The sequence below is a fragment of the Lepidochelys kempii genome, chromosome 9 (genome assembly GCF_965140285.1).
Source record: "Lepidochelys kempii isolate rLepKem1 chromosome 9, rLepKem1.hap1, whole genome shotgun sequence".
Classification (NCBI taxonomy): domain Eukaryota; kingdom Metazoa; phylum Chordata; order Testudines; family Cheloniidae; genus Lepidochelys; species Lepidochelys kempii.
In genome coordinates, this window is record NC_136388.1 from 64,750,414 (window position 1) to 64,773,202 (window position 22,789).

General features: G+C 48.5%; 2 protein-coding genes across 5 annotated transcripts; one reads left to right on the top strand and one right to left on the bottom strand.

Moving 5' to 3' along the window:
• Nucleotides 1-306: 306 nt before the first annotated feature.
• GLA (galactosidase alpha) lies at nucleotides 307-8,947 on the top strand. 2 transcript variants are annotated; one of them, XM_073360785.2, is made up of 7 exons: nucleotides 307-520; nucleotides 1,697-1,871; nucleotides 2,439-2,616; nucleotides 4,626-4,717; nucleotides 6,084-6,245; nucleotides 6,996-7,193; nucleotides 7,455-8,947. In XM_073360785.2, exons 1-7 carry the CDS (start codon nucleotides 336-338, stop codon nucleotides 7,779-7,781), a joined length of 1,317 nt encoding a protein of 438 aa, XP_073216886.1. In that variant the 5' UTR covers nucleotides 307-335; the 3' UTR covers nucleotides 7,782-8,947. The 2 variants fall into 2 exon arrangements, with proteins under 2 accessions (XP_073216886.1, XP_073216887.1); XM_073360786.2 differs by lacking the exons at nucleotides 307-520; nucleotides 1,697-1,871 and adding an exon at nucleotides 1,886-2,331.
• A 1,861-nt stretch (nucleotides 8,948-10,808) lies between these two features.
• RPL36A (ribosomal protein L36a) lies at nucleotides 10,809-14,925 on the bottom strand. 3 transcript variants are annotated; one of them, XM_073360787.1, is made up of 5 exons: nucleotides 14,829-14,925; nucleotides 14,164-14,269; nucleotides 13,765-13,832; nucleotides 11,435-11,557; nucleotides 10,809-10,878 (listed from the first exon to the last, which is right to left on the bottom strand). In XM_073360787.1, the coding sequence occupies exons 1-5, from the start codon at nucleotides 14,829-14,831 to the stop codon at nucleotides 10,858-10,860; spliced, it is 321 nt and encodes a 106-aa protein (XP_073216888.1). In that variant the 5' UTR covers nucleotides 14,832-14,925; the 3' UTR covers nucleotides 10,809-10,857. The 3 variants fall into 3 exon arrangements, with proteins under 3 accessions (XP_073216888.1, XP_073216890.1, XP_073216889.1); XM_073360789.1 differs by lacking the exon at nucleotides 14,829-14,925 and adding an exon at nucleotides 14,734-14,822; XM_073360788.1 differs by lacking the exon at nucleotides 14,829-14,925 and adding an exon at nucleotides 14,677-14,822.
• Nucleotides 14,926-22,789: the final 7,864 nt, after the last annotated feature.

Genomic DNA, 22,789 nt, shown 5'->3' on the forward strand with positions numbered 1-22,789 from the left:
GGCACCTGCCACCCCATGGGGAGAGGAAGGGTCACCTCATTCCCTCTGGGAGACACTGGCAAATATGAGAGGCCATCCCCTGGCGCCTGCACCCATGTCACATGACAGCCCCCCCCTTCACTCCAACCACATGACAACCTCCCCCTCTGTCTCCTGCGTCGCTTCCAGCTTGGGGCCGCACCTACCCTGCTGGATGGGCGGCAGCGTGCAGATGTATGTGCTCTCATTGGCTGAGCTGTGAGGGAGGCAGGCCGGGATTGGCCAGCCGGAGTGCCCGTCCGGGGTTAGGTTGGCAGGCTAGCGCGCGTTGACGTCAGTGACTGTCCCCGCTACCGATGGGCTCGGCTGCGGGAAGCTGGCGGGGGGCTACGCTGGCCTGGGCCCTGGCCCTGCTGGCCTGGGCCGGGCGGGCCGGGGCGCTGGACAATGGGCTGGCCCGGACCCCCACCATGGGCTGGCTGCACTGGGAGCGCTTCCAGTGCAGCACCGACTGCACCCGCGAGCCGCTCTCCTGTATCAGGTACCGGGCGGGGGCGCCGGGGCCGCCCTCGGCCGGGGGGGCGAGGAGCGGGAGCCCCAGCCCCAGCCCCGTGTGAACGCTGCTGGGGTTGGATTCGGAGCCGCGGGACGCTGCAGCGGTGGGGTGGGGATTTGGTGGGAGGAGAGCGGTCGGGTGCTTGGGAGCTGAACCTTGTGGCTCTGACTCAAATGAGGAGAGCGTGACTTGCTCACCTTCTGGTTCCCTTTTCTGCAGACTTAATTACAAGGAACAAAGAGCCGCTGTAATTGTGCCTGCAGAGCACAGGGACCTGGTGAAGCCTCGCTTCTCCCTAAGGGTCCATCTGCACATAAGAGCTGCCATAGTGGGTCAAACCGTGGTCTAACTTGCCCGATATCCTGGCTCCAGCAGTGGCCTGTACCAGGGCTTCAGGGGGAATGTACAGAACGGGGCAATTATAGAGCGATCCACCCCTCCTGGCAGTCAGAGGATTAGGGTCACTTCTAAACCTGCACTGCAAAGGGGCTGGGCAGGGAATCCAGGGACAATGCCATTGTCTCTAAATACAGCTATGGCCAAGGCTTTAGCATAAATCTGGGACGTGGTTTAAAATACATCCAGTCCAATCTCATTTGCACTCCGAGACATCTATTTTCTCTCCGCATCTGGGATAACCATGTTGTTTTGCAGTACAGGCAGCAACCAGAACCTTGGTCGGTAAAAGGTTTAGCAATCTGGATGGGGAAGGGCGTCTGTGGGAGCGTGTGATCTCCTCCTGGGCTGGAAACAAACCCTCTGCTTGGCATTGGGATTGGCCAGTGTCCCATTCAGATCTTTAAGATGGGCCTTTGACTGGGTTTTTCCCAGGCTAACGTTTCCACATTAATGTGGATTTCCCACTAGCAGACTCTGACCCATTTGTGTAAAGTGCCTTGAAATCTCTGCACGAAAAACACTTTACAAATATTAGGTGTTTGTAGTATTGTCTTTAATCCAAGTGATGTATTTATACTGTACTGTAGCATCTTTGTGTCCTTCCTAGGAAGTAGCTATGCAGGTAGAAACCATGTGGCTAAAAGATCTCCTGTCTGTTTTTAAGATCAGATTTAGCACAACATAATAAATCTTAACACCCTGTTTTGACTAACCATTGTGGTACTGGGACCCCTATGACACCCTGGTTCTTGTGTCCCTCAGTGAGCAGCTGTTTATGCAGATGGCTGACTTGATGGTGTCAGATGGCTGGAAGGATGTAGGCTATGAGTATGTCTGTATTGATGACTGCTGGATGTCTCTGACCCGAGATGATCAGGACAGGCTCCAACCTGACCCAGAACGCTTCCCCAGTGGGATCCGCAAACTGGCAGACTACGTGAGTGTATAGAGGGAGATAGTACCTAAATCCCCAGTCATGGGATCTTCATCCTTCCTCTACTTCAGGCCATTTGGAATAATGCATATAGTAAGAGCTCTAGTGGGTGCCTCACTTAAATAGAGAGATGGCAGGGGACTTTCTCTGACTTACAAAAACTTATTCTTTTGCTTGATATATTGGAAGGTTTATGATTGATGATCTTCGGATTGGCTGCCTAGCAAATTCTGTACATGGCTTTCTAACCCTGGGCGCTGGGGACCCCTGAACTAATCCATAGGAGGATCCTAGCCCTTGGACTGGGAGGGAGGTTTGGTTCTCATTCACATGTTTTCCTCTAGGACTGTGAATTATGTTGAGAGTGAAAAGGGGATCCAAGAGGTTTCTGAGCAGTGATTCTCTCTTGAAAGGACCTGTTCTTGGAGGAGCGGGAAATTCACTCAGCAGCTATGTGGTTAAGGTAGTGCAAGGGACTTTCAATTCTTTCTTGTTCTCCTAGTGCGCACCACTGTTTCTCTCTGCCCAATGGCTGTTGGCTTTCATTGTATGTCTGTCTGCTCCCCTCAGGTCCATTCCAAAGGGCTGAAGCTGGGGATTTATGGGGATGTTGGAAACAAAACCTGCGCTGGCTTCCCTGGCAGTTATGGCTACTATGACCTTGATGCCCAAACCTTTGCCGACTGGGGTGTGGACCTGCTGAAGTTCGATGGCTGTAACTACGGCACACTGGACCAGCTGGTAGAAGGTATGTGCCAACTGTAGACATTCCATGTGAGGGGAATGCTTTCTAGTCAGCACTGTCACAGACCTGAGACAGGTTCAAAAGAGCAGCTCTTCACTGAACATATCCACTGGCACAGGGGATAGGAGGGGGAGAGGGTTGGAGGGGAGGGTGCCATCTGAGAACCTAGGGGAACCAAAAGGAAGCTTTTCTGACAAGCCAAGCATACATGCTGCAGGTCATCTTCATCTTGGGGATTCAGGAATGGGTCACTGACTTCACTTTATCCATTCATCAGCCACCCTTTGTGCATACAATGAGCCTCCACTGCATCTAGTGCCTCCTGCCATGGCTTGGTGCCCTGGGGTCTTTCACAGCTTGAAACCTGCAGGCATGGCTTGAGGGAGCAGCCTTCTCAGACCCAGAGCCTGCATCATTCAAGGGAGAGAGGCTCTCCAGGAGAAGTGATCACACACACTCTGGGGGCCTCTCCACAGTTTGCTCTGTCACCTGCTAACATTACTGATGCTCAGCCCTTCAATAGAGCCTTTCATCTGAGGGACTCAAAGCACTTTAGACATTGAACCTCTAATCAGCTTATACCTCACAAAAGTGCAATTCCTGTGGCTCTTAGCAGCAAAGGGACTCGAGAGACCTCTGGGAAAAAACCAACTAGGGACCCCTGTGTCTGCACATACAACTTCAGAACTCAGGCAGGTTAGCATAGAAAACTACTAAACTGTCAGTTTACAGTGTCAGTCTATGCTGGGGAGTCAGTCGTGGACCCTCGCCACACATCGGCAACCAACTCCAGTCAGACATGCTGTCTAACAAATCATAGACTCACATAAAAGAAGAGGGCAGCTCAGAAGAGTGGCGCTTGGCAGCAGGCAAGCTGGAGCTGGTTCTGTGCTCCCTCAGAGCAAACTGATCAGGGGATCCTGTCCAAGCTGGTTAGCCTAACACACAATAACTTCAGTGCCTGCAAGTGCCCGGCCCACAGCTGGAAAGCACCTTTAGGCAGTTGTCAGTGAAGCTGGAAGTTCTTGGCAGAGATTCTCTGTGACCCCAGGAGAGTTCTAAGTGGGATAGCAAAGGAACTTTCCCTGCCCATGCTTTAAATCAAAGGACAAAACAGGACAGGGCTCCACTAGGTACAGAGATAAGAGTAATGATACTGGAATCTCACCCAATTGGCTATGTCCTACTGCTTACACATTATCCTCTGAATCCAAATGGCTTAGGGATTCGTAAGGGTAAGGAGAACACATTACTGAGCTGTGCAATTGTCAGCCACAGCTGGCTTTACTCAAACTGCTCTCGGCATGGAGAACAGCTCTTGAAGTTAAAATAGCAGCTGTCTGTAAAAGCATAACCGAGTTTGCCCAGTACTAATTGTCTAGACTAGAACTCATTGTACAGTGATGTAGGAGGAAGCCCCATTACATAGCTGTATGTAATTATTATGTCCATTTTACAGAAGAGTACATTGAATCTTAGAGCAGTGTAATGGCTGCCTTAACCTAGGTCATACAGCAAGGTGGTGGCTGAAACCAGTATCTGACTCCAGGTCCAGTCCTCTGCTCGAAGCAATAGACACCTTCTCATAACACCTAGCTCTCATCACTTATCAGTAGATCTTGAAGCGCTTCACAAAGGGAGATAAAGTATCACCCCCATTTTTTAGAAGGAGAAACTGAGGCACCGGCAGAGCCAGGAATGGAACCCAGCTCCCTTGAGTTTGTTGAGTTTTCTGTCTCTAAGCCACATTACTTCCCTCTTTCTACCTGCTCCAACTTCCTGAAAGGCAGGCAATTGGACTGCAGATGTCTGGCTGGACTAGGACAATCCACTCCTTTCTAGCTGGGGTTCTGACTTTCAATCAGTACCATGGGAAATATCACACAACTCACTCCCAGTTTTACAAGAGTCTTGATCTGACATTTGACCCAATGGTGCTGAGTTACATTACCCTCCTGTTTTCCTCTTCCCCAGTAGGTGGTAATAACCAGGCTGCTGTTCTCTTCCTTCAGGTTACAGGAACATGTCTCTGGCCCTGAATAAGACTGGCAGAAGCATTGTATACTCTTGTGAATGGCCTCTCTACATGAGACCCATGCAGAAGGTAAGGAGTCCTTCCCCAGGGTACTGGCCCTACTCAGATGTGATGCATGGTGGGAAGACATTAGTGATTCAGAATACTATGGAAATGAATTAACTTGCGGAATCATCTCAAGTGCGTCTACGTGAATCCTGGCTGAATGTCAAAGGAGCCAAAGTGGCTGAAGGGAGATGATGAAGGGAAGAAGTGTTGATGAATGAAGGGGCACTGAGCAGAGGGTTACGGTGGGTCTCAGCTAGCTAAGAATTTATGGCAGAGAACTAATGTGCCAGAAGAGCTTTGGCTGCTGCCCATGTCTATTGGGGCATCCTTTCACTCTGTCACAACACTGGAAGAACCCTGAGACTATTTGGCTACGCTGCTGAATAGGAGTGATCTGTGCAGATCTGGTGCTGTGATGTTCTTCCTCTCTGGGCTTCCCAGAGGCCTAAGAGGAGGATTCCGTAATCCTATCTGACAGTACAGTAGTCCTCCGGCCAGCAGGATTGCCACCCCTGTGGCGCCACGGGCCCTGTGCCACTCCAGGAAGCGGCCAGTATCACACCCCTGGGGGATATGGGGGGCAGAGGGCTCTGCGGTGCTGCTCTTGCCTGTGGCTATCTCCCGCAAAGCTCCCATTGGCTGGGAACGGGGAACTGCGATCAATGGGAGCTTTGGGGGAGGCACCCACAGGCAAGGGCTGCATGCGGAGCCCTCTGCCCCCCATCCCCTAGGTGCCGGCTGCTTCCTGAATCGGCACGGAGCTGGGGCCAGGGCGGGTGGGCAGGCAGGCAGGCAGCCTGCTGTGGCCCCGGTATGCACTGCTGCTACCCCAAAGCTGCTCTAGGTAAGCAGCGCTGGGCCAGAGTCCACACCCCAAACCTCTTCTCTACCCCACACTCCAACCCTCTGCTGCACCCCAACTGCCTGCCCTGAGCCCCCTCCCTCACTGTGCATCCCCTCCTGCACCCCAACACTGTTCCCTGAGCCCCGCTCATACATCCCACACCCTCTCCCACACCCCGCACTCCCTCCTGCACCATCCCTACATTCATGGCCCTGCATGCAATTTCCCCTCCCAGATGTGGCCCTCGGGCCAAAAAGTTTGCTCACCTCTGCTTTAGGCTGAATAAAATTAGGAAGACATAGGAGGCCATGGAATGTTCTCCGAAGGGAAGTGGTTGAAATTCCATCACCCTAGAGTGGAGCAAGTACCAGAGAATGTACCATAGGGAACAATCCTACACTGGCCCCAGCACATGGACTGAATGACCTTATGGATCTTTTCCATCTGTGATTCTCCCCATTGCATCTATCCTTTTATGCCTCCTTATCCTAAATGCTCAAGCTATATCCTATGAGCACCCTCTTGCTCTTTGTCCTCTGGCAGCCTAATTACACAGAAATCAAACACTACTGCAATCACTGGAGGAACTTTGCTGACATCTATGATGCTTGGAACAGTGTTAAGAATACCCTGGAGTGGACTGTTTTACACCAAGACAGCATTGTGGATGTTGCTGGGCCAGGGGGCTGGAATGACCCTGACATGGTAAGAACACCTGAGCTCTTGTTACACTGCAACAACCATAAGGCCTCTACTTGACTAGAGAATAATGGGGCGGGGGGGCAGCACCAATGCAAGATTGTGGAAGAGGAGTCCATTCCTGAGAGCAAAAGGAGGAACTGAGAGGGAACTTTGTAAGGAACTGACTGGGGAAATATGCTGGGGGCAGAGAACCCTCTTTGGTCCTAGCACAACGAATTCATCAAAGGGGGCCCATGACTCAGGAAACCAGGCAGCCTGGTGGCTATGCAAAGATGGGGTAGGATATCCACAGCAATAAGGAATGTAACCTGTGTGCATTGCTCAGGCTCAGCAGGAGCCATTTAAGAGCAGGTCTACTCTGAACTGAAAGCCTTGGGCTTATTTAAGTGGGCACTAGCTCTGGTTGCCCAGCCTGAGGCCCACTGGGCCCAATTCTCAGAATGCTGATCACTCAGACCTCCCCACAGGTGAAAACTGGGCACCCAGTTAGCAGCCACTCCTTCAGAAGTATTTATGACCTCAGACTAAGCCTTGTGCGCCCTAGAGCTGTCTTCCTGTCAGACAACCTTCTTCTTCTACACCTCCACCATAACTTGTTGCCCAACTCCTCCAGCTCCTGATTCCCAAATAGCTGCATGAACTTGGCATTTGCCCCACTTCCTCTTACAGCTGATGACAGGTTCTGGGTTGTCTAATTGTGATGAAAATGTTAACACCATGTGTATTACCATTCTCATTCTACACTTGTTACAGCTGGTGATTGGCAATTTTGGATTGAGCTGGGACCAGCAGCTGACTCAGATGGCATTGTGGGCTGTCATGGCAGCTCCACTGCTCATGTCCAATGACCTACGTCATATCAGCCCCCAGGCCAAGTGGCTGCTCCAGAACAAACATGTGATCGCCATCAACCAGGACCCACTGGGCAAGCAAGGATACCGTATCACCAAGGTATGATAGGGGCTGGAGCCACTGAAATGGGGAAGAGATTTCCTCTAGTCTCAGGGGCGTGAGACTGTAGGTGAAACTAGGTTGCTGGGGGGTGGTAAGCCTCCCTTGCCTTCCTCAGAGTAGACTGGGGAGAGTAATTTTGAAACATCCACCCACCAAGACTTGAGTCTCACATTCCTCCCAGCTTAGGAAGAGGATGACTAGGACCTGTAGAGTCAGTCCTACACCCTCAAACATTTGTTTGGTTTCCATTTTTGGCAGGATAACAACTTTGAGCTCTGGGAGCGGCCTCTGTCAGGGGGTGCCTATGCTGTGGCTGTGCTGAATCGGCAGGAGATTGGAGGACCCCAGATCTTCAGCTTCTCTACCTCTTTCCTTGGCAATGGCCTGGCATGCAACCCTGCATGCTCCATCCAGCAGATCCTCCCCACCAGTGAGGACTGGGGACTACACAACTGGGTCTCGTTCTTGAACATTGAGGTGAACCCAACGGGTACTGTGCTGCTGAAGGTGGTGGTGATTGGGGATTCCCCAGATCAGAAGCCGATCATGAACATCAACAAAAAACTATCTCCAGATATCTTATAATGTAATAGTGGCCTAGTTCCCCAGGCACCAGAGCTTGCTCCAGTCCTGCCCATCCACATCTGTGGGCAATAAGAGCTGAAGATCCCATCAGTGATGGGTGAACTTTACCAAATTAACCCTAATCCAGCAAAAAGTACTGTAATCTCTCTCCATCCTTGTGTTGCAATTACTGGAGAGAGGGTACCTTTATGTATCCCTGCTAGATCTATCTGAGTCCTGCTCAGTGTAGTTTGTGACCTAATGTTCCTTTCACTGGGGGCTAAAGGATTGAGGTGGTCAATTAGACTGGGTCAGCCTTCTGTAAAGACCGAATGGCCTTGGTAATGGGTGAGAAAATGCAGAGCAAGGACATACCATGTTAGTGAGGTTCTTCAATGGCGCCAGGACTCAGGGGAAGAGTGCTCCCCTCCTGCCTTAACAGCTTCCTCTCAGGCCAGTGTGACTGATGTACACCAGCTGCAAGAACACACATACACAGTCCACCCTCAGACCCCCTGCCCTTTTCCCTAAGGTTGCTCTCACCTTGCAGTGGTGACTCAATGTTTTAAGCCAGAACTTTTTAGGCTATCACTTTCTTGCTGGCTGTCTCCCTTTAAAGGGCATCCATGTAGTCTTATCTCCCACTCACGTGGCTTTCACTTTGTTCTAGGGTTTTTTAATCCATGTTTCTTCAGGAGACAGCAGTCACCCAGCTGCCTTCAGCAGCTTACTGATTGTCCTGGTGCCAGCAGCTGTATTTTCCACTGCTGGCTCTGGACTAAAGAAACACAGTTTTTGGTGCAAATGGATTAATCATTAGCCACCCATAGGTAGAGAATGATGGCATGCTACAGGGGTTTCTCCCCTCCCCACTGACATTGACTGATGCCAGTAAAAGGAAATTGATTAGGGCAGGGTTGGGCTTGCTCTGTCCTTTCCCCCACCACCATCTCCTTCCTTTGTGGTACAGTCTACCTTAAAAGACACTCGAGGGGGTTGAGGCTTTTTGTAGTAGTGTGTGGAACTGAGCCTACGCTCAGCTTGAGCATGATCTGAAATTTCTGTAGCGGTGGGTTTTCTAATTCTCTTGTGAAACTAATCTCGTCCACACATACCAAGCCACCTGTACATAAAGAACATTGTACACAAGTCTTGCTAAAAAAAATTAAAGCTTACCTATTCCTAGACACCTTTGGTAATTGTAGTACAGCACTTCACCAACAGACAGTGCTGTTGACTTCTGCCTTCTCTTGGAGGTGCACCATCAAAGTTACCAATTATGTAAACAGGCCTAAAGGTGCTAAATTTGCATGCAAAATTGCTACAGGAACCTGTATCCTATCAACGACTTGCTTAAGATGCTACTCTAAACCTCCACTGCAAGCAACAGCTTAGTTATAAAAGCTGTATTTTTGAATTCCAGTCAAAAAATCATCCCATTAGTAGTCTATAGCTGACACACTATTCTGTTACAAAACATGGAAGGAGTTTCCCCTCCTCCTAATGCTGTAAAAGTTAAGCTAGAAGAGGCATATACACTAAAACTTAATAGAGCTACCTTCCTGTTGCTGCATATGAAGAATCTCAGTTGTGTGTGGGTAGAGATATGCTAACTTTTTTTCCTGCCAAAGTTTAGTTTAGTATCACGTGGAATTTTACAGAGATGTTGCCAGATGCTCCTTGGCATCCTCTATACAGTTTAGATTTAAGAAAACCAGAGGCCTCCTCTCCTTTGAAGTAGGTCAGTATCTAAGAACATCACCTGTTATTCCTAATTCTGGTGGATCTCACTGACTGTTTTTAATGCTAGCCGGCAGTCTGTAACCTTCACACATGGATTGAGTGCTTTATTAATGTAAAGGAATCTGGGTTGGTGTTAAGTGCTGGTGTGAAACAGAAAGCTAGCCAGGTTTTTCTCAAGCCTATGCCCAAGGATGGGATCGGGCTAAACGTTTTAAACACTTGCTTCTAGCTGAATGGGCTAATGAGATATTCCCTTTCCAAGACGGAAGGTGAAGCAGAGCACAGGCTAAATACATGAAGCTTAGCCCATACAATTCTGCTCATCTGAGCTACAAGCAGCACGTTCACATCTATCAACAGCAATAAATGATGGCCGCCTAAAAATGGTACTGCAAAGAGGAGGTGAATCGGTCACAGTGAAATCTCTACATTTGTATTAGGGCAGCTAGACCCTGCCTCAAGGGCCTTTGTACATTTACTCCCTATAATTTTCAGTTTACTACTAGTGCTTGTAGAGAAGAGGGATCTAAAATGAGGCCAGCGCTATATATTTGTAGCATAAGGAATGAGGCCATCTGCTTTTCAGTAGGCTCAGCAAAAGCCAAGCCAGCCCTCCCCTATGCATTAGGACCATCACTTAGGGGATGAGCTGATCTTACCCACCCCTCCCTTTCCTCTAAAAGCACTTAATACAAGGTAAGGGTAAGGCCTGGTCCATGCAAACTGTATCACTATAATAAAGGTGAGATTTTTTACAATTTAGTTAAACTGCTGCAGCTTTGTATACCGACATCAATTTAACTCTGCCTTAAAGTGGTTTAGCTTGTGGCCATAAATTTTCAGAAAGAAGCAAAACTAGTGAAGCAGGTTTAAAACAGGTAAGTGGTCACATACCACAGTTTGCACTAATTTAACGTAACCAGTGCAACTTCTGTTTTGACGGTCCCATGGAGTCCTATACATAGACACAGCCCTACCTTCTACTCTCATTTGTAGAAGTAAAGGACCTGGAAGAGTAGCAACATGTGGCTTCCACACCACATTGGTGCATCAGACTGGTAGGCCCTGAGCAACCTCCCAGGAGTTGACACTTTTGAGTGTGGATTAAAAAGTTTCTCTAGCTGCAGGTAGAATTTATTCTAAAACCTCTTTTTAGGCAGCATCAGCCCATACAGAAGCAAATGTTCAACCACTGGTGAGATTTCCCAGTCCTGGAGAACTTTATTCCCAGCAGCAGCTCCCATTTGAGTTTGATACACCCAGAAGTCCCTCCCTAGCAATAAGGAAATATACAAGAGCAGCAGATTCTTTCCACGTACTTTAATGGATTCCATAACAATGAACAAGACTGAGTTTAGAACTGGATCACCTGGCCCTGTAAGAGAGAAAAGACTGACTGAGTATGTGCAATACAGAACCCTACCACAAACATTTCAACTCGCCTCAGGGACTTCTATGGAGCATTATTCAAACAGCACCCTCTTACAGTCATTCTGAAAAATCCATTGACTAACACTACTCTCCCTGCCAAAAGCCAACTCTGCATCCTCATTAGTTTCTCCATTAAACAGTTACATCCAATGAGCAGCAGGATCTTTACATTAATATAGAGGTGGCTAATGTCTGCTGGCCAACTCTGGAAGTGTAGTTTTCTCACCATGCTCAGCACTGAAGTAGCCACACAGTCCACAGCTTTCAGAGTGGTAGCCGTGTTAGTCTGTATCAGCAGAAAGAACGAGGAGTCCTTGTGGCACCTCAGAGACTAACACATTTTTATTTGAGCATAAGTTTTCGTGCATCTGATGAAGTGGGCTTTAGCCCACAAAAGCTTATGCTCAAATAAATGTCTTAGTCTCTAAGGTGCCACAAGTGGTCCTTGTTCAGTCCACAGCTTAACTTTCACTGGCAAACCCCTCAGCACATAAACATACCTTTCTCTTCTTGTCTCCTCCCAGCTCAAAGTGCTTGCACCTCTTAATGGCCAGCATTCTTTTGGACCTGCAGTTGGGCTCCACACACTCAAGCCTCAGAACAATCTTCTTCGTGGTCTTGGCCTGGAGAGAGAGACAGTGAATGGACTATTCCCAGTAGCAGGCAAAGCCAGCCATCATTTAGCTCTAGAGAGAAACAGCTCCTCCTGACATGTACACAGCAGGTTAGGCGCTCCAAGGCCTTTCGGGAACAAAACCCCAGCAACCTTGGGAGTTTGGAGACAAGAAATCTGGGAAACAAATTCAACTTCCTCTTCGGAATGAAGAGCACAGAGCTGACAAAACCATGGGACCAGTTTCCTAGCACAGATCTGTTACCACATTTCAGTTCTGGGCTGCAATATTCCGTCCATCCACAGGTTCTAGTCTGGGTCCTATAGATTACTGGTAATCCTAACCAGCAGCACTCCTTTTACCACTGGCTACTCAAATAATAGTTTCCAAAAACTACCAAACAAGCCAGATTATATGATGGTTCTGACAGACATGAAACTACACTGAACACACTCATCCTTCTGCTTGTAACCCAAGGACTCCAATCCATATGGCAGTCACCAACTGTGCCACGCAGCCAGTATGCTACCACTACTTTGTAACGTCTCTCCCTATGCTCCTAATAAACTGGAGGGGCACAAACTTTTTGGCCGGAGGGCCACATCGGGGTTGTGAAACGGTATGGAGGGCCAGGTAGGGAAGGCTGTGCCTCTGCAAACAGCCTGGCCCCTGACCCCTATCCGCCCCCTCCCACTTCACACCCCCCTCAGAATCCCCAACACATCCAACCGCCCCCTCCCGGGACTCCCCAGGACTCCACCCCCCCGCTCCCTGTCCCCTAACTGCCCTGACCCCTATCCACACCCCCGCCTCCTGACAGGCCCCCTGCCCCATCCAACCCCCCCCACCCCACATCCCCTGACTGCTCCCCTAGAACCCCCCATCCAACCCCCCTACTCCCTGTCCCCACCTCCTGGAACCCCCCAGAACCTCCCCCCCAAACCTCCGCTCCCTGACTAACCCCCAGGACCTCCTGCCCCTTATCCAACCCCCCCCCCTTTACCATGCTGCTCAGAGCGGCAGGACAGGCTTATTGGAAAGCCTGGGAGGTGGGCGGGCACAAGCCCTGTTGCCCATGCAGCTGCAGGGGAGGAGGGACAGTGGGGGAGGGGCCAGGGCTACCCTCCCTGGCCAGGAGCTCAGGGGCCAGGCAGGATGGTAGCACGGGTCGGATGTGGCCCATAGTTTGCCCACCTCTGTAATAGACCCAAGCAATACTGAAAAGACACCAGTCTTAAAGGATGACCTGCAAATGAAAACATCTGGGTTGTGCCTCTGTTTAAAGACCTGGAAAAAAAAGTTATGGGGGGTAATTTTGCTTTTTTTAAAATTACATTAGAAATTTCAATCTTTTTCCTGGAAGGTGAGAGAGGACTAGAAAACTGATACGCTGAGTTCACCAGTCCCCATTATCAGAGACATCTAATGAATCTTCCAGCAGAAACAGAAAACCAGACATGACACTCCAGATATTTCTATGGTTATAACAAAAGTAAGCCTCCCCATGCATTTTTTAAAAAAGGGTAGTTCTCCAAGCATCCTTTATACCTATGAAGCAGTGATTTCCCCCCTCAGATCACCTTTAACATACAATCTTAGGCCTGGGCTACACAGTTGTTGCACTGTACAACTTTTTTTTTTTTAAGCAACAATCATATCCCTAACCAAAATAGTTATAATCGTAAATCTCTTATTGTTGACACTGTTTATAGACATTGGGTTTTTAAAATTCTTTCAGTCATAACAATTTAAGGTATCAGCAATATGAGCAAGTGAAAGGGGTACAATTTCTATCCCCATTATGTCCCTTTAAAAAGTGAATGGGACGGCCATTCCCTTCTGTCATTCAAAACACATTGGCCAGTCCAAAAGTGTGATGTGCCCACTCACTAGACAAAGGCATGCTACTGCTGCCATGAGGAAAAATTCCCATTTGGCCAAGGAGCAGCAGAGGAAAGAAATGAATTCAGGCACAAAAGGGCAAAACCTGTCATCAATACAAGTTGCTGAGCCTCAGCAAGATTACACTCACTGCACCCAGTCTAGACCCATGCCAACATGCATTGACATCCCTACCCAAGGCTACCTACACATGCTATGAGTCTCTACGCAATAAACATGTGAGGGTGTAGGAGTCCTCTGAATTACCTCTCTTCACCAGACCACATGAAATTGACCAGAGGGTTTCAACACCCTCTTTCCTTTAGCATGCTCACCTTCTTACGGAAGATAGGCTTTGTCTGACCACCATAACCACTCTGTTTCCGATCATATCTCCTCTTTCCTGTGGGGAAGAAACAAAACTCTTCAGGCAAACAGTTGAAACTCATGAATGTCCAAGGATCCCAGGAGCCTCCACCCCATAATCACTATAGATTGTTAAACAGTTATGAAATCTAACGAATTCTTCACACATATCCACACCATTGCCCCATGTGCTGATTACCTCAGGAGCAATACATTACCCACAGCTGGGATTCAAACCTCCTGGGCTCCTACTACCAGCAGTAATCACAACCCCATTACTCCGCACACTGGTGGCATATCTCACAGAGTAATAAATTCCTGCCTCCCACTGGCAAATTAATCTAGAAACGCACTGATCTGCCCCTTACCCTGAGCATAGAGAGAGTCCTTTCCCTTCTTGTACTGGGTCACTTTGTGGGGCTGGTGCTTGCCACATTTCTTGCAGTAAGTCCTGCGGGTTTTGGGGACGTTCACCTAATAGAGAACAGTGTCAGCATGTTAGAATAATTACCATGTAATCTGCCTAGGGTGTCCAAGCATTACATCCAACGCAGGGCTAAGCGTCAGTAATATTACCCTGCCCCCTTTCTCCCCAGGCCACTGGGATTACAGCCAGAATACGAGTGCCTCCCTCTCCCGGCACAGGCAGGCGGTGCCCACCAACCCGACACAGCAGGTAAAGGGAGGGGAGGTGCGAGATGCCACCCAGCCCCGAACAGTGCAGCCAGCACAGTGCCGAGCGAGCGCTCCCGGCCATGCCCGCCCCCCACAGGCCCGGCTAATGGAGCGGAGACAGACCCGCGGCGGCTCGGCTCCCCGGGGCCAGCGACGCCTCCTGCCTCCTCTGGCACCCGGCTCCCGAGAGCGGACAGGGCCCCCACCCACACGACCGAGCCGCGGCGGGATCCCCGGGATCGGGCCCGGCCGAGTGCCTCTACCGCGGCTCCCCGAAGCATGTGGCCCGGCCCCGGGCTCAGGCGGGCGCTCCCCGAGGCGGATGGCGGCGGATACACCCAGAGCCTCCCGCTCTCACCATCCTGCCAGCGACGGCACGGAAAGAAGGAACCTGACGCGGAACCGGAAGGCAATAAACACTCGGGCGGAACAATAGAGTGACAGTGGCGAACCAGAGCGCCGGATGGCGACCATAGAGTGTGACAGCAGCGAGAACTGCGCCACCTACTGGAGAGAAGCCGATATTGATGAGAAGGATAGAAGGAGGCCGTTCATTGGTTGGGAACGATCTTGTCTGGGCCAGTATGGGCCATAAAGATGAAGGAGCGCCTCTGATTGGTTGAGCTCCCTCCCAGCGTGTGGCACAGGAGGCTGGAAGGGGTTGTGTGTGACAATTAAATGCCTCAGCTGTATGTGCAAAAGGTGCATTGCACGTGCCAGATGCACTGCATGACCTGTGTGCGGGCATGTCTGTATTTGCACTGCATCCACAGCCTCTGGGCGCAGCTGGGGGTCCTCTAGTTGTACATGAGGCCTTAGAGATGACACTGGAGTCAATGGCAGTTGCAGGTCTCAGGCGCGGGTGTGCAGAGTTCAGCTCCCCCACCTGGGGATTTCAGTATGTTCTTCAGGGAAATGGATGTAGTTTGTGGAGTAAAACTGCCCCATCCATTATTCCTAAGTGTTACCAACCCTTTCCACAGACCGAACACGTGCAAAGGTGCAGATCATTCCATCCCATACCAAAGGGGTGTCTACTGGGGAATGAAATCCTTAAATGACGAATTATCAGGGAGTAGCCGTTTTAGTCTGTATCCATAAAAACAACAAGGAGTCCAGTGGCACCTTAAAGACTAACAGATTCATTTAGATATAAGCTTTTGTGGATCTGAAGAAGTGTTTTTTTTACCCACGAAAGCTTATGCCCAAATAAATCTGTTAGGCCTGGTCTACAGTATGCAGTTATTTCAGAATTAGCTGAGTTACCTCGAAATAAAACTGGTTCCGTCCACGCGACCAAACCAGTTTTTTCGATTTAAAGGGCTCTTTACTCTGATTTCTGTACTCCACCGTGGCAAGTGGAGTAGCGCTAAAATCGAGATCACAGTTCCGGGTTACAGGTACTGTGGACGCAATTCGACGATATTGGCCTCCGGAAGCTATCCCAGAATGCTCCCTTGTGACCGCTCTGGACAACACTCTGAACTCCGATGCACTAGCCAGGTAGGCAGTAAAAGCCCCAGGAACTTTTGAATTTCCTGTTTGATCACCATCAGCCCAGGTGAGCATCAGCACAGTCCACCATTACAGGTGACCATGCAGAGTCCACCAACTCAAGAGACCACACAGTCCCGGATTCGCAGACGAGCTCCAGCATGGTCCGAACAGGAGGTACTGGATCTCATCGCATGTTGGGGAAATGAATCTGTTATGGCAGAACTACGTTCCAAAAAAAAGAACGCAAATACGTTTGCTAAAGTCTCCAGGGCCATGACAGAAAGAGGCTACTCCAGGGACACAGAACAGTGTCGTACAAAAATCAAGGAGCTCAGGCAAGCGTACCAAAAAGCCAGGGAGGCAAACAGGCGCTCTGGATCACAGCCCCATACATGCCGCTTCTACCGTGAGCTGCATGCAGTTATGGGGGGTGACGACACCACTACCCCACCATTGTCCATGGACACCTGCAAGGGGGGAGTAGCACAGAGCAAGGAGGATGAGTTTTTGGAGGAGGAGGAGGAGGAGGAGGACAGTGCACAGGTGGCAAGTGGGGAATCTGTTTCCCCCCTAGCCAGAAACTATTCTTAACGCTGGAGCCAATAGCCTTCCCCTACTCCCAAAGCATGCTCCCGGACCATGACCCTGGAGAAGGCACTTCTGGTGAGTGACAGCTTGATTGGAGCCACCCTGTGGGGGGTGGGGGGAAACCCAGCCATGCTGGGCTGTTCGCCTTTAGTTTAAAGGGCTCGTACCTTCTCAGAGCCTCATTGGAGCCACTCTGGGCTGTTTGCGTTTCGTTTAAAGGGCTCATCCCTGCTTAGAGCCTCATCAGAGCCCCTCAGTGTGTATGGGGGGGGCGGTGGGGGAGGGAGGGTGTTGTGTGAAGCGATCATCCCAGAGAGCCCACAGGCTGCCTGCAAGCTGAATTCTGTTGCTTGGCCACATGTGATCGCTTACTCACACCAAAGTGGCAGGCACTTCAGTATAGGAGGCAAAATGCGACCTTGTACAGAAAGAATATGTGCTGTATACTATGAATTACCTGTTTCACTGAGAAACAGTGTCCCCTTTGTTCTCTAAAATTTATCTTTTAAAATACTACCCTCCCTTTTTCTCCTCCTGCAGCAGGTGCAAATGTTTCAGTGTGGCCCCTATCTACTCCATCCCAGAGGCTGGTCCAGATTAGAAGGCGGAAAAAATGAACTCGGGACGACATGTTCGCTGAGCTCATGCAGTCCTCTCGCACTGATAGGGCCCAGTTGAATGCGTGGAGGCAAACAATTGCGGAGTCACGTAAAGCGTTACATGAATACGAAGAGAGGAGGGACACACACAATGAAAGCAGGCAGGATGCTATGGTCAAGCTCATGGGGGAGCAAACTGACATGCTCCGCTGTATGGTGGATCTAATGCGGGAAAGGCAGCAAGACCACAGACTGCCGCTGCAGCCCCTGAATAACCGCCCTCCCTCCTCCCCAAGTTCCATAGCCTCCTCACCCAGATGCCCAAGAACACGGAAGGGGAGAGGGTGGGGGCGGGCGGGCGGGCGGGGGAGGCTACGGGGACTCACACAGTCAACCCCAGAGGATTGCACAAGCAGCAGAAAGCTGGCATATCCTAAATTTTGATTTGGTTTGTGGAATTGTCCTTCCCTCCTCCACCCCCCTAATCCTCCCACCCCCTAGCTTCTGATTTTTCTCAATGTTTTGTGCAACAAATTATAAAGAACGGTTTTTAAACAATTGTGACTTTATTTCCTTTAATATATATATAGGGGGTGGGTAACTTTAAGAGAAACAAACACAACTCTCACACAGTACCCTGGCCAGTCATGAAACTGGCTTTCAAAGCTTCTCTGATGTGCAGCGCGCCCTGCTGCGCTCTTCTAATCGCCCTGTTGTCTGGCTATGCGAAACTGGCTGCCAGGCAAGTTGCCTCAACCTCCCACCCGGCCATAAATGTCTCCCCCTTACTCTCACAGATATTGTAGAGCACACAACAAGCAGCAATTACAATTGGAATATTAGTTGTGCTGAGATCTAACCAAGTCAGTAAACTGCACCAGCGTGCTTTCAAACGTCCAAACGCACATTCTACCACCATTCTGCACTTGCTCAGCCTATAGTTGAACTGCTCCTTACTACTGTCCAGGGTGCCTGTGTATGGCTTCATGAGCCATGGCATTAAGGGGTAGGCTGGGTCCCCGAGGATAACTATAGGCATTTCAAAATCCGCATCAGTAATTTTCTGGTCTGGGAAGTAAGTCCCTTCCTGCAGCCGTTCAAACAGACTATAGTTCCTGAAGATATGAGCATCATGCACCTTTCCTGGCCATCCCACATTGATGTCAATGAAATGTCCCTTGTGATCCACCAGTGCTTGCAGCACCATGGAAAAGTACCCCTTGTGGTTTATGTACTGGCCGCTTCGGTGTTCCGGGGCCAAGATAGGGATATGTGTTCCATCTATCACCCCGCCGCAGTTAGGGAACCCCAGCGCATTAAAGCCATCGACAATGGTCTGCACATTTCCCAAAGTCACTACCCTTGATAGCAGCTGGTCAATGACTGCATTGGCTACTTGCAGCACGGCAGCCCCCACAGTAGATTTGCCCACTCCAAACTGATTCCCGACTGACTATCGGGCATTGCAAGCTTCCACAGGGCTATGGCCACTCACTTCTCAACTGTTAGGGCTGCTCTCATTTTGTTGTCTTTGCGCTTCAGGGCAGGGGACAGCAAGGCACAAAGTTCCATGAAAGTGGCCCCACGCATACGAAAGTTTCTCAGCCACTGGGAATCATCCCATACCTGCAACACTATGCAGTCCCACCAGTCTGTGCTTGTTTGCCGGGCCCAGAATCAGCGTTCCACAGCATGAACCTGGCCCAGCACCACCATGATCTCCCAATCGCCACATGCCGTGCTTCTAGGAATGTCTGTGTCCATGTCCTCATCATTAACGTAATCGCACTGTCATCACTTCCTCGCCCGGTTATGCAGGTATTGCACATACTGCTGGATAATGCGTGCGGTATTTACAATGATCAAAACTGCAGCGGAGATCTGATCGGGCTCCATGGCTATGGCGCCTGCATGGGTAATCCTGGAAAAAGGGAGCGAAATGTAGGAGTGCAGAGTGGCAGCGGAAGCTGTGCTGTTCGGTTCACGGTAGCCAAACAACGGCTGAAAATGGTTGTCTTCTGTGGCTTTCATGGAGGTGGAAGCCCAGGACAGACAACATGGAGAAGCTCCGAAGCGCAGCAATAGCGGGAGAGCAGAGTTGGCGGCAGAAGCTGTGCTGCTCGGTTCACGGCTGAGCACAGTTGAGTTGGAGAGGTGGATTCACGGAGAGCAGCGGTGCACCGTCTGCTGAAAGCAGTATGGCGTCTGCACGCCAAAAAGGCACAAAACAATTGTCTGCCATAGCTTCCTCACGACACACACCCAGAAACACCTGTGAGAATGTTTTTGCCCCATCATGAACTGGGAGCTTAACCCAGCATTCCAATGGGCGACGGGGACTGTGGGAATGTTATACCAGTAACATAAAAACCAGCAGGATCTTATTAAAAGGAAAAAGGCAAAATACCACATTTATTGTGTATACAGAAAGAATCATAGTAAGCAGTTAGTTATAGCTATAACATTCCATTCAATCTCATATTTATTCACACATTCATTCATACAAACACACACACCCAGGTTCTGCAAGGTTGTTATCATAGTTACCAGCCTTAGAGTTGCTCATGCCAAGCCACTGGCCAGGTGGCCTGGACACGAGGAGGGAGCAGGGCCTTGTCAGATGCTCATCTGATGCTCCTGGAAGTTGGTTTGCAGAATCAGACCCCAAAGTTCTCACTTTCTAGAGTCTATTTTTATAGGAATTTCTTCCTATGCCAGTCTATGGGAAGTGCTTCATCATGCTGTTGCTGAATCAATCAGCAGATAGCACATTCCTGATGGCTCCGCGCTGCCAGATGTTATCTTGTTCTTTGATTCTCCCATTCTTGAGGCTGTTGGGTGGATTCCAGTCTGCTCTCCAGGGGTCCTCTGGTTATTTCCACTTGACACCTTCTTCAGCCGTTGGACACTGGATTCTTAGGCTGGCACCTCCCTGATCATTCAGTTATTATCCACACCAAGCATCCATCCACATACATCCTCTATCTCTATTTTAATCACAATTATTAATACAACAAAAGGGCGGGGAGTCTCTGGGTGCTGTTTCTGTTGTTACAGAGTATTGCTTTGAGTCTCTCTCTCTGTGAATTGCTTTGAGAACAGACTCTGTCTTAGAATGTACTAACACAATTAGCAGCTTGCAAGCTTCACACATAGAGGGAGAGAAACAGAACCAAAAACCAAGAGACCTCTGAATTAGTCATACCCTGGAATTTAAACTCTGGGGAATCAAACTCATTTGTGATTTTAATACAGAACTTCTTTAATATGGTCCAACATAATCCCCCTTTTGACACTAAGATTTATAATCGTCAGTGTCACTTTCTATGTAGCCTATTCAAGAGAAGGTACTGTGAGGCAATTTGAGTTCGTGATTCCAATTCATCCCACATACATGATCCTAGTGATGTACCTTTACTACAAGGTTCTGGGGCAACAGGCAAGGTGAGGCACACCCACTTTTGAGGAGTCCATTCGGTACAACCTCTAGTGTCCAATAGCTTCCCTCCCTCCTCAGCCCATTGGCTTGAGGTCCAGGGTAGCCAGAAGGATCCCATGTGTAATGTGGGGAGTGGGTTAACCTTCAATACCTTTGCCTCCAGGGACTGTTGGTGTGCAATTTTGACAACAATTTCTCCCATTAACAAGTCTGGTTTTACAATACTGGAAACATATTGCATCCATTCATATTGATAAGTGTCAAACAATGATCTCTTTCTTTGTTTTAACAAATGCATCAAACCCTTAATATTTCCCAATATGACCCAGAACATTTTGTCTTCCAAAGTAGCTAGGGCAAGTATCTGCATTTCAGTGCACCCCATAGCTATGGCTGTGTAGTTTCCTATTTCAAAATTTTTTTTTCTTATGCATAAGCCATGTGGTAGTATTAAGCCATTACCAAAGATTCCATCAGCCTTTTAGGTTACCCAGACCAATTTGGACCAAGTCTACATTGGCATGTACTTGTTTTTGTATCAGGCTGTCCTGTAGCTGGGACAGAGAGCTTAATTTATTTTTAATTACCTGCAGGTCTTTAGTATTTTTTTTTAAACACACAACAGTGCTAGCAACACGACAAAACACAAGACAAAACATAGAACACAAAACACAATTTCTTATTGTGACAGTCGATTCATGGTACTGCGTTGCTCTTCAGCTGGCATCAGCTTTTCCTGATTTTCTGAAAGACAAAAAGAACATGTTTCTACCCCTTTTGGGGTGGCAGATTATTGCTTAAAATATTTCTTTTACAAATACCCTTGCTGATTGCAGGCAAAACAGAAGAATTACCCCCACATTTTCCTGTTTTTGTTCTATAGGCAGGCCAGGTTTCAATGGTTTCTATCTTTTAAGGGTTATGGGGAAATTATCCCACTGTTTAGTCATTAAATCCCTGAGGTGGAGTACCTCAGTTTCCCTTCTTATACAGCAGACCAAGTTTATAATGTTTTTCCTGCTGTGTTAAGCTTTAAGTTTTATTTACAGGTAATAGCTGAGAAGCATCATTGCCATACAACCTTAAAAGGGTTTTTCCAAAAATCATACACACTATACATTGTTACAGGGGTACTTATTATCATTAAATTTCTTAAAAATATCTTGTTATTCCATGCCTTTTATTTAGACAATTTGTTTGCTGACCAGGTGTGTCCTTTATCTGCAGCTCCTTTGTGCTGCTAGTTCTTTCCTTCCTTTATCATTTAGATAATTTGCATTTTCACAGACGCTTCCTGCTTTTGAATTTAAAGCCATCAGCAGCTCAGAGACTCTATCTTAAAAGGGACACAATCAACTTTCACCATAGTTTTGATTACTTTTAACTTCTGCTTCCAAAACACACAGCAATCTGAAAAACAAAACCCAACCTATCCTGGCTCCCTTTGGAGCCCTAATAGCATTTTAATTAAGTAGCATGGTATGTTTGCATTTCTTTTGCCCCTTCTACAATGTACCCTACACATGTTCTGGGGCAAATGCACATTCCTTCCATAGTTTAACTTCTATAACATTATCCATATCGACAGGTTTCAGAGTAACAGCCGTGTTAGTCTGTATTCGCAAAAAGAAAAGGAGTACTTGTGGCACCTTAGAGACTAACCAATTTATTTGAGCATGAGCTTTCGTGAGCTACAGCATCCGATGAGGTGAGCTGTAGCTCACAAAAGCTTATGCTCAAATAAATTGGTTAGTCTCTAAGGTGCCACAAGTCCTCCTTTTCTTTTATCCATATCCATTTTTTTACATAAGGTGTAACTATTTCTTTTTTTTTTGCTTACAGAGTTTTCATGCACCTTTATCAAAGTGACAGTCTGATTACTCAGAGCCATTTTAAGGCTCAGTGTTTCTCACATTGCTTCTTTTTGTTTTAAGAAAAGGAGGACTTGTGGCACCTTAGAGACTAACCAATTTATTTGAGCATGAGCTTTCGTGAGCTACAGCTCACTTACCTGTCTTTTTGTTTTGTGCACCTCACCCCTATTGTTGCTTCAGAGGGGCACTGTCTTTTTTAATTTATTTTTTTTTCTACAGCTCTCATCTGCTATTTTGTTACAAAAACAAACAAACAAAAATAATCCAGAATTTTTTTTTCCTGATTTTGACTGCCCTGCTGCAGCCACAACTTAAAAACATT

Excerpts from the sequence above, each read along its gene's own strand:
- GLA (XM_073360785.2), top strand. The coding sequence starts at position 336 with ATGGGCTCGGCTGCGGGAAGCTGGCGGGGGGCTACGCTGGCCTGGGCC. Across the intron at positions 521-1,696 it reads GAGCCGCTCTCCTGTATCAG|TGAGCAGCTGTTTATGCAGA; the intron begins GTACCGGGCGGG and ends TGTGTCCCTCAG. Across the intron at positions 6,246-6,995 it reads GCTGGAATGACCCTGACATG|CTGGTGATTGGCAATTTTGG; the intron begins GTAAGAACACCT and ends CACTTGTTACAG.
- RPL36A (XM_073360788.1), bottom strand. The coding sequence starts at position 14,751 with ATGCTTCGGGGAGCCGCGGTAGAGGCACTCGGCCGGGCCCGATCCCGG. Across the intron at positions 14,270-14,676 it reads GCCGCGGCTCGGTCGTGTGG|GTGAACGTCCCCAAAACCCG; the intron begins GTGGGGGCCCTG and ends GTTCTCTATTAG. Across the intron at positions 13,833-14,163 it reads GGACTCTCTCTATGCTCAGG|GAAAGAGGAGATATGATCGG; the intron begins GTAAGGGGCAGA and ends TCTTCCCCACAG.